Source organism: Phasianus colchicus, chromosome 2, assembly GCF_987193195.1.
Source record: "Phasianus colchicus chromosome 2, bPhaCol1.hap1.1, whole genome shotgun sequence".
Classification (NCBI taxonomy): Eukaryota; Metazoa; Chordata; class Aves; order Galliformes; family Phasianidae; genus Phasianus; species Phasianus colchicus.
In genome coordinates this window covers 69,898,760-69,910,000 of record NC_143437.1, presented here as the reverse complement: position 1 = coordinate 69,910,000, position 11,241 = coordinate 69,898,760, and the positions used below count along the sequence as shown (strand labels likewise).

General features: G+C 34.1%; 1 protein-coding gene across 1 annotated transcript in view; it reads left to right on the top strand.

Moving 5' to 3' along the window:
* GRIK2 (glutamate ionotropic receptor kainate type subunit 2) overlaps positions 1 to 11,241 on the top strand; it is a 310,527-nt gene that overhangs the window by 226,681 nt on the left and 72,605 nt on the right. Inside the window, exon 13 of the mRNA XM_090135954.1 lies at positions 1,933 to 2,150. Within this exon, the coding sequence (XP_089992080.1) occupies positions 1,933 to 2,150 (218 nt within the window). The remainder of the gene's footprint in view (positions 1 to 1,932; positions 2,151 to 11,241) is intronic.

Sequence of the window (11,241 nt, the reverse complement as noted above, 5' to 3'; positions counted from 1 at the left end):
TGAGCCTTCCTCATATTAACTTCTAAAGTGCTGTTTCTTTGCAAAACATTTGCTTAGTGCTGGAGGATACATGATAGAGGGAACTCATACATGTCTTGCTGACACTGCTCGCTCCCAGGAAACTGTGGGATATAGTGCTGGACATGACGTTACCTTGGGTACATGACAGTCAGCCCCTAACCAGGCTCTGTTTTGTGGGCCTAGGTGGCACTCGGTTTCAGTCCTTGGTACGAACTTGTGGTAATTGGGGCAACTGCGGCAAACATTTCCACTCTTCTTTTCTTCTCAGTCTTATCCAACTTTACTGGTGTTGATTTTTAATGAAACAATTAAAAAATGGTTGGTGATGGTGGGCATATTGGGAACTCTGTTAGTGTTATGGTGTGTAAGTGTCTGACTGGCAGGGCCTAGGAGCAACTACATCAGAAAGGTACTTTTCTACTTTTTTCCTTGCAGAATTCTAGGCAGAATCTGGAGCTGGAGTTGGCTGTCATGTCCAAGTCTGTCAGCTTTTTTTGTTTGAAACAGCAAGGGTAAGATGAACTGCAGGGTAAGATGGGCTGTTTTTGAGTACAGTAGTCCAGTTATGATACCACTTCTTTTTTTCTTTCCTTTGGTTTTATTCCCCCCTCCTTTTCCTTTCCCCCCGTTTGTTTTATTCTTTTTTTTGGCATTGACGTTGAAAGTTTGGCATAATCTTTCATTTATATGAAGATGTGTTACCTTGCTGGACCAGTTCCTTAAATGTTTCAATATGAACACTAAAATTTAACAGGAATAAAATAGTCCATCTTGCCTTCATTCCATTTTACCCAGGAGATCTAGAAACAAACATTGACCAATTAACAAAAATGGATTGCTTTGATACAGTGATGTAGTGGATATGGTAAAACTGTTTTTCTTAAAACAAGTTTACATATATTTTAAAAGTAATTTTAAAAAATTATAACATTATTTCAGTGAAGCCTGAAATTATTTATTCAACACTAGAAATTTCATTTAATTATAAAATTATGGACAAAAGTGCATACATGCTCATTATTAATAAATACTTGTGGTTGTTAATTACATTAAATTTTATTTCTCCTATATTTAGTAATTATGCACAAGAGATATGTGCTTCAGTTTTTCTCATCAGACTCTAAATTAACTTTATTAATTATGCCAATTACTATACAGTGTTTATAGTCCCCTCCATTCTTTAGCGCCATGAGCAGGCAACTCCAGCAATGCATTATAGTCTATCTATTGATCTATCTATCTATTTATCTATCTAGTTTATGCATAGCAGTCTAGTATTTTAATTGCTGCTCTATCAAATTTAAAACACGGCATAGATGTTTATCTGAAATTGTGTGGCTAACTATAGAGATGGGAGATGTTACTTTTTACCTAAAAGCAAAATTTGATTATTCCTTTATGTTTTTATTTTATATTATGCATTTCAGATATGAAATAGTTTTTTCATATCTCTTCATCAGAAACTTTTAAAATTTAATCAAGAGATTTTACACATTTAATGTAACATTTAAAAAAACATTTAAAAAATTCTTATTTTATGCCTTGAAGTTAAAGAACTGTGTGCTTCAATAATAATAATGATTTAGAGGCTGACTCCAGCCGTGATTTTTTTTCTGGAAAGCCAGTTTAAGTAACTCCCTTATAAAATATTTTTTTAAAACACTGATAACTTAATCTCCCATTGCTATCCTTTAATACCCACAGCTCCAAAAAATCTGTCTTTGTAAGTTTAATCAGTTCTTATTTTTCATTTCAGTTGAATGTGTTTGTACAAGTAGTACACATGAGCCTATAGCTTGAAGATTTTTTTTTGCACAGTGATTCCATCTCCCCACTGTGGCAAAAAGTGTTGAACACTTACTAATTGTTTTCTGTGCACTGGTTTCACATTTCTCCCCTAATTTTTATTAGGTTCTGAGCTCATGCCCAAAGCCCTCTCCACCAGGATAGTGGGAGGCATTTGGTGGTTTTTCACACTTATCATCATTTCCTCGTACACTGCTAACCTAGCCGCCTTTCTGACAGTGGAACGTATGGAATCCCCTATTGATTCTGCAGATGACTTGGCTAAGCAGACAAAGATAGAGTATGGGGCTGTTGAAGATGGAGCAACCATGACTTTCTTTAAGGTAAGCTTTACATTCTGTTTGAAAAGGTAACATATCACAACTGTGGAAGGAAAGTCTGTGAAGCCTGCTGAAGTTTAGCAAAGGAAATTATTTCCCCGCCAGCAAAAAGCAACTGAGAACCTCTTTTCTTAGGGTTTTCAAGATAGCAAATGAAGCAAATGAAAAATCTCTCATGGGAAATAACAAGTTTTTGATGATTTTTGCTTTAAGAACCTAATGTATAATAACAGAGTAAGTAAACAAACATGAACACTTTGCTTCGATAGTTCTCCTGTGAGAATGAGTTTTGTTGGAACAGGATTTGAAGTATCAGTTCAGTAGCATCATATTTTGTCTTTGCTCAAGCAACTGGACTTCTCTATGAATATCTGAAGCTGAACAGAGAAAAATCTTTTGAAGACTTTTAGGTAATGTATTATGTTTTGATGGACATTATGTTTTCACTTAAAGTTTTGGGGTGACTGTTACACTGGCATTTGAAACTAGGCAAAATAAGGTACAAAGTAAAATATAAGCTGGCCCAGAAATTGAAGAGTGTGTAAAAGGATTCAGAAATGTTTGCTATTTTTTTTTTTCCCTCAGATATTTATTTGGTATCTAAAAAGTTGCTATTTATTGTTATAACCTTACAAGCAATCCAAGGATACACTGTATAATTAAAAAAATACGCATATATAGATCTCTCATCTTTTGCTTGGAAATTAAAATAAACTTCAGTGTATCAGAATGTTTTTGGCTGCTTAATTTTTAGCATGCATTGGGAATGTTCAGATTATTTTCCGCAGAATGCTTCTTAGAAAAGAAGCTGAGGAAGTTAATAGAAGTAAGTAATCAATTCAAAGTCTATTGATGTCAGGAAATATTTCAAGTAATTAAATGAAATATGATTGAAGGAAAGTTTATAAACTTGGATTTTTTGAAGTGTGAAAATGATTTAAGTCTCAGGACATAGATGACACAATGAGTATTACCAGAAAATACTATTTTCATTCTTGTCCTGAAGAAGGCTTGGAACTTGTTCTTTCTGAGACTGAAACTGCAGACTCTAAAATATCAGGAAGCAATTTTAACTTGCCAGTAATTTTTCCAGCAGTACTTTTACCAGAAGCAACTTCTTAACTTTTAGTTTTCCTTCCTCTAACCTTTAACTTTCTGTCTTATTCTTTTTCTTTTTTTTTTTTTTTTTAATGTGTGTGATTTGTCTTTTCTTTTAGAGATGATGTTTTCTTCTTTGTATGCTTTTCCATCCACATATCACTATACTACTTTCTTTCTGCACATTTCTTCCTTACTGTTCTCTTTCTTCTTCTGATTTTATTTATCTAGATATATTTTATGCTTTTCTTGTAAATTGTAGTCATGAATGAGAGAGAATTCTATCAAAATAGGAATTGTGCATAGATTTGTGTCTTTGAAACTCCCTGGACTTGTACACAACAGAGCAATGGTGTTAGATCACATCATTTAATATTGCTTATTTATTCTGCTTATAAATTTTAGGTAAAATTAGGGTTTACTTTGTTGAACAAACATATTTAGACTTTATATGTGAACAAGTAGATATTATTTTGAAATATAAAAATTCATTGACAGGTCAGCTAGCAAATAAATTATTCTAAATACTTTTTTTTTTTTTTCTGATCAGTTTAATATCTTATCTAAGAAGTATGGAAATTAATTAGTATAATTTTGTACCTAGTAAAATGTATCCAAACTTAAGCATGAGAAGTAGGCACAACTGTTCTTGTATTTCAGCCAATAAGAGGAAATCATGCTGAAAAGAGAAATAAATACAATCACATTTGATTCATTCAGTGTCTGAAGCAGTTTCCAAGTGGAAACTGGAGTATGCTTGATGTAAATGGTTTTCACTAGAGCTAACTGTATAAGGAATCAAATCAAATTAAATTAAATATTTCTACAGTAGACAAAGAAAAGTGTCTGTCTGTTCCAGTAAGCTTTCTAGTAAAATTAGGTAGTATTATTTGAGAAGGTTTAAATATCAGGAAACAAAACACTGTAGTTCTACTCTGTCTGTACTGTTGTGTTTGCAAAGTAGATTTGTATTTTCTATACACAAATTACTTCAGGAATGTGATTTTCTTACTTGGAGAAAAGAAAACAAGTCTGAAGGGAAATTGCCTAAAAAGATACTACTAGATACTACTAACAGTTCATAGGTACTACTATAAAATTATTATTAAAAAGGCCCTTAAGAACAGGCAAATGACCAAAGAAGACAAAAATAAAAAATCAGAAACATTGTCTTAATGTACAGAAATGACACCAAAAATGGATAGTACAGAAAGGCTTCAGTTGCCTATTTCTTCCTGCATTGTGGATGAAAACTAGGATAAGGATGTTTTAAATTGCTTTTGAATAGGTTGTTTTATCAAATAGATGAAGAATGGCTTAAAACAGTAAATATTAGGTTGTTATATGAACAAATCAATCAGGTAGAAAGAAACACTCCTTTTGTATATGACATTATGGAAACTGTTAATGAAATATTTTGTCCCTTTCTGGTGACCACACTTCAACAATAAGTTTAAAATTAGTAGGTGTTCATAAAAAGTGAAAGGACAACCGTAGATCTGGAAGAAGAGTTTTATACTTAAAGGCTAGAGATGATTGGGCTATTTAATCTGCTGAAGAGAATGTTAAGGAGTGACTTGATCACCGTCTGTAAGTGCCTTAAAGAGAATGAGACTTCTGATAGTAAATGACTGTTTAATCTAGCAGAAAAAAGCTATAACAAGATCCAGTGTTTCAAAGCTAAAATTAGGCAAATTCAGACCAAAAATAAAGTGCAAGTTTTTAAGACTGTCAGAAATTAACGCCTGGTAGAACTTATCCAGGAGTTGACTGGATTCATCCATCAGCTATTCTGAAGAGAATAGATAAAGCATAGCCCAAGCTTTTGATTTAGAGCCTATTCAATGAAATACATAGCCATCATTAGCTCAGATTAGATTTTAGTGGTTCCCTCCTACTTTAAAAATCTATGGGAGTATATTTTCTGGAGGGGTTGCCCAAAGGTGTCTGAGGAGATAAATTTATCGTCTATGTGTATGTTTTTCTTTAGCTGCTTTATCTTCTTGTAATGAGACTGGATTGAGCAAAATAGTGTCATTGTGTTACGACATGAAATGAAAGCACCAGATGGTTTCCTAATGTTAAATGAAATTATCATATCTTGGTTATAGTTATTAGTTCCAGTCACAGTGAGGATCAGTAGCTGCCTATGAAACTGACAGTAATTTCTGCATAAATTATCTAAATAGAAATCCATTTAATTTTTTCTTTAAAAAAGCTTTGGAACCTGGCCAAGGCTGTCTGATGCTAAAGCCAAAGAATATTTTTTGAAGGAGAACATAAATGAGAATCAGGAAAAACAAAACAACTGCTTGCTAACATTACAATCTTAGAGAGCGCTGGGGCATAAGTGTACAGGTTTGCTGAGAGAGCTTGCAGAGTTTCCCTTCATGGAGACATTCAAAATGTGTCTGGACCTGGTTCTAGGCAACTGGCTATAGGTGTCCCTGCTTGAGTGTGAAGGATGGACAAAGATGACTTCCAGAAGTCCTTTCCAACCTAAACCTTTCTGTCATTCTGCAATGCTGCTACTCTTGTGAATGAAACATCCCTGAGAAATACCTTTGATGAAAAAGGAGGATGGTGTCTTTTGAAATTAATTAGGTCCTTCAGATCATCATCTGGCTCCTCATGTTCTCAGAAATGTGATATTACAACTTTTTTAGGAAGTCAGAAAGGGGAAGAAATTTACAATGCTGTCTAATCTGAGTGTAGAAAAGAATTAGTTATACAAAGCTGGATATTTCTGACTGGATATTTCATTGGGAAACAAAAAAAGACCTTAGCGTTATTGAAGAATTGTAAGAAATGTGAATGTAAATTCTATCTGCAGCTAAGCTGATTCTTTCATCTCTTGGTGTATGTTTTGATGTTTCTCAGATTGCAGAATTTTTCTTAGTTACAATTTTCCCTTTTCTATTGGCTGCTTCAGCTGGTGTCAAGGCTTTCCAAAATGCTTATAGCCTGAAAATGGTAATGAAAAAGAGTCTTCACTGTTCCTGTGTTGCTCCCAGGATTTAGAATAGGAATTAGAAATGGCTGTTGATAGTTTTCATGTTTCAGAAGCTTGCTTTCCTTCTTCTTTGGAATAAAATGAAAATTTATTATTTTCATGAAAGATACTTTTCTCACAGTAGCTGCGCTTTGATTAAAAAAAAAAGTTCAGATTTTTCATTACCTCATTTTTCTGTGGTCTCTTCAGTCTCTCAAAAAACAGTGTCTGTTTCTTTTAGACTGACAGTTCTGATAGTGAGAAGAAAAATGCTAATTCTACCCTGTTTCTTTTTGTACCTCAGCTCTATTCACACACAGAAAAGAAATAATACAACACATGTTTATGTTGGTCTACAATTTTGTGATTACTTTTGTGAAGTTGCTACGGATCTTTTTTTTTCTCTCTCTTTTTTTTTTAATCTGTACCACTCAGTGTCAAATTTTTTCTGTTTTTATAAAGTACCATGTACAGTGGAACTTTTCTCAACTAAGATTACTTAACATTTACATAATAAATAGCAAAATCATAAAGTCATTCTTCTTTCTCCAGTAGCATTTGGTTCATGTCATTGCTTCTGCATCATGAATTAAAGCTCCTTGTGAGAGACATTTATTTTAAGTCTTTGTTTTGCTGATAAGGAAGCTGAAACACTAACAGAATACATATTTTTTCATGATCACTTGGTGAAAGGCAGATAGTGAACTAATTCAGGAAAGCAAACTTGTGCACCCTAGAATAATCTGCTATATTTTTTGACATTTACATTTCCCAGTTTCTTTCCTATTCTTCTTCAGAACCCATTTTTATACTTAAGCTCTGTTTATCTACAGTATCCTCTATTACTTCTTGCACTGTGTTTTCTCTATAAAGATCCACACTGCTGATCCTTGTCAAACTTTTTTCTGCTTTTTGCCCTAGCCATTTTTTTTTACTAACTCCCTCAGGAAATATTTGGGGACAACAGTTAAGAGCTAAGGACCTACTCTCCTCTTCCAAATTCTCCACTGTTAAATAGAAGGAAGATCTAGTTTTTGCTAGCATTGCAAATTTCCCCAAATAATCTCTAAAGACTGAAAGATGAGGTTGTAGGGGAATTTTCCCACTGCTTACATCTGAAGTACAAGTGACAGATAACCTGTGAAATTAGTGAAAGAATAGCAGAAAAAATAAAGGCATGAATGCCATTCATATATAATGACATTGGCAGAGCCATGCATGAAGCCAGTATAGCCTCAGTGGGTTTTTTAAACCTGAGTTTGAACATTCTAATAGGCAAATGTTGTTTTTCTGTTTAACAAATAAGCATGCATATGTAGACACTTTGAAGTGTGCGCACACAGAACTTTTAGGTGAATATTGCAAATAATATATTATCAAGTTTAACAGTGCATGTCAATCATTTTGTGGAATCGCTGCTAGTCAGAGATGAAAGAACACCACTTCTGAGCTTTTCAAATATCCATTGGCTGACAGTGACAAATGAAAAAAAGTTTTTGAGTCTCAGCCACTATGTGTCATTCTGGACAATGCATAAAAAATAATTGGTAGCAGATACCACAGATACTCATTCAGTTTGCTTTAAAATGGTTTCACTTTTCTGTGAAGTCACATTTTAATGTAAAGCATGCAGACTTGTTCTTATGTTCTTATGAAAACACATTGTGCAAGGATGGAACTGGATACAAGTACCATGTCACTTTTTTTTTTTCTTTCTTTTGTGCTATACTTTGGGCATATTTACTATAAACATATATGGTTGAAATGAGTTTTCCTTTTCCTATGATTATTCCCTCTTTGCTGGAACACTTCTTCAGTTAGCCTCTACTTCTTTGTGCTAAAAAAAAAAAAAAAAAAAAAAAAAAAAAGCTGATGGTGAAAACATGTAAAGCAAGGTCTGTGGTCACTCCAAACACTAATAAGAACAGAATCTGCAATGACCGAATCTGTGAGAATGAGATTGAGGCTTTTTTCAGAGACCTCAAAATACCTCAAAATTCAGTGTCTCACTGAATTCTTTATAAGATCAGGGAAGCTAGGTAGGTTTAGATGGTACATTAAGACAGACCATAAGAGCAGCAGTGCATCTGAATTCTGACATTCAGATTTTTGTACCACTAATTTCTTTGATTTGAATGGTCTTTCTTTGAAGCCTGGGGAAAGAAAGGAGAAGTAACTCATATAAAGGGACTCCTTCCAACAAAACTGTCTAGGTACTGGGAGAAAGTGACTGAAATTGTTTTATGCTGTCTTGACCCTTTCCCTATCTGTGGGGTTGTTAATGTTTCTGCAGTAAATAAGATCATATGTTTGGCTGCCTGTTTTCTGTTAGAGCAGAGGCAAAAGAATGCCACTACCTTCCCACCCTTGCCTTTGTCCATGTTCTTGCCTCTCCCCTTGCCTTTCTCCTTTTCCTATTCTTATTCCCTATACATTTTTGCCTTGCTCCTGCTCTGTGGACTGAGAAACATTAAAATAGGAACTAGCTAGCTCTTCAGTTCGTCAAAGGTTTATGCTGCCTTATGCACTGTATGCAGACAGTAAGTATCCTCAATAAGTTGCCAGACAACATATAGTATTCATAAAGAGTTATGTCCTGAAATTACAAGATTCATATTTATCATTTGCACTTGTCTCTATCTACAGCTCTTAGAAACCAGTGAGGCATATACAAATGCTTTTTAGCATTTTCTCAAAAAAATATGGATAATTTTGAAGTGAAAGCAATAGCCATTTATAGTAATTACAATATTGCATATGAATTGGATCCCCACTTATCTAAAGAAGAAATTGAAGAGAAACAACCAAAAATAAAATAAAAATTGATATTAGGAAGAGTCTCCTTTGTCTTTAGATCATTTGAGATAGTATTTTCCACAGTTCACCATCTGTTTCTATATTATCCCAAAATATTCATAGGGGAAAAAAAATTATGCTGATTTCCACACAGAACCCTCAAGTGGGCTAAACTGTATAACCTATGGTCCCATCTGGCCTTTTTGTTACATATGTATCTAGCAGAAAGCTAAAATGAACATAAAGCAAGAAGACAACCTTTATATCATTTTTCAAAATTGTTTCCCGCAATAATATGCATTAATTAGTGTACGTGCATTAATGATCCATACTGTAGACAAATCATGGTGTTTATCTGAATAATACTGATCATTCTCAGTTTGAAAGGTATTTTAAAATCTAGCAAGATCAAATTCCAACTGAATAGAAACATAGGATACAAAAAATAGGAGCCCAGGGGAAAAAAAAAGAAAAAGACCAACTGCACACTAATTCTTAGAAAGTCAATCATAATGATAAACAAATATTATTCAGAGGACATTGTGAGTTCTAAATTGTGTTAAGATTTATTATCACCAAAAGACAAACATTTTATTAAATGTACTTGATTCAGAGAAATGTCATGATCTTGAGATTTGAAAACTCATTTTGTAGTTGAGAGAAACTCATTCAATTTTGGAAAATATATACTGATGCCACTGAAGACAAGAAAAGTGGGGATTTTTCCCTTTGAATCAGTACTCACTACTGCAAATTGGTCATAAGTCTCAATAGTTTTCTCACTGTGTTGATTCAACATCAACTTACATGGATCTTACTGTGAGAAGTCTAACCTCTTCTCTTTCAGCCCTAAACACTATTGGCTTTATATATCACAGCGGAGTGCCAAGAGTCAGTCCAGCTTTTGGATCCACATGAAAATGAATGTTTTTGTTGTCCTTACAGGTTAAGTTTTTAGTTGTGAGGATAACTTCTGTAGATGCTGAGTGCTAGAACCAGTGTGTGAGGAGCACAGTGTCCTGTTCTGTGGTAGAGTGATCTTACAGTACACATGACAGCTACTGTAAGTCAACACCTTTTGGGAAGTGATTTATGTTGCCTGGAAATTTTGAGGTGTGAGGTTAAAAAAATCAACGGCAATGTGATTACATCAGATAATTAAAGGTATCAACATCTAGAGTGTAAGTTGTCTTTATGTACTACTGTAGAATAACTTTAGATGTTTTATTTCTTTCTATATACTTGACAGACTTCATTTTCTGCCCTCTTCTGGGACTGTAATGGCACTGACAGAATCAGTTGTAAGAGAGCGACTTAATGCTCGGTTCTGATCTTAAGTTTAGTTACAAGACTTTTTCCTTCTTGGAAATAGATAACCTAATTGCTACCTCGCTTTAGCATGTTTCTTTCCTTCTCCTGCTGCTTTTTTCCCAGGGGGCAGGGCAAGAATACTTGCCATTTCACATCTCTTTTCAGTTTTTTTCTCTTTGTGCCTGTCCTCAGATCATACCCTTAGGCTGCACTGTAGCTGATCCTTTAATTCCAAACATTCTCCAAAAATTCTCTTTAAAAGACAGATTTCAGAATTAGAATTGTTTTAGAAAATTGAGAATACATCTGAGAACACTTTTAACTGTGTTAGCCTGAAAAAAATACATAGTCTTGCTCTTCAGACCAAATAAATCTATCACCAAGTAGCTGTTAAAGTTTGCAGATTTGATCTATGATTCATTCCAGGAATGTGATTCAAAAACCATTCACCAGAGTGAACTGTCACTCAGTTTAGCCAGTCTTGTGTGAGATCCTCCATATGAGCAACCGTCAGTGTTAGTTCCTGCCTGCTGAAGCAGCCTGAAAACCTCTATTCATTAGCAGAGGTGAACTCTCAGTTCCACCTTGTCAGTTTATATATGATACTACTGAGCTATTGTCCAACTGCATTAGCATTGCCTTGTGTATGAGAAATATTTCCAGTGCCAGAATTGCCCTGGACATCACCTAGAGTCCTATTATACTGATGAATTTCTTCTCCAGATTTTTCACTGCTTTGAACAGAATGCTTGTCGAGATCACTTAAACTATCCTTGTTGCAATGCACCTATGGTTATAATTACATAAGCTACATTTGATATGGATGCCTTTTAAACATTTTTCAGTATTCATGCATTAAATCAATGTGTATTTAATGTATTCAATATTCTTAATGTG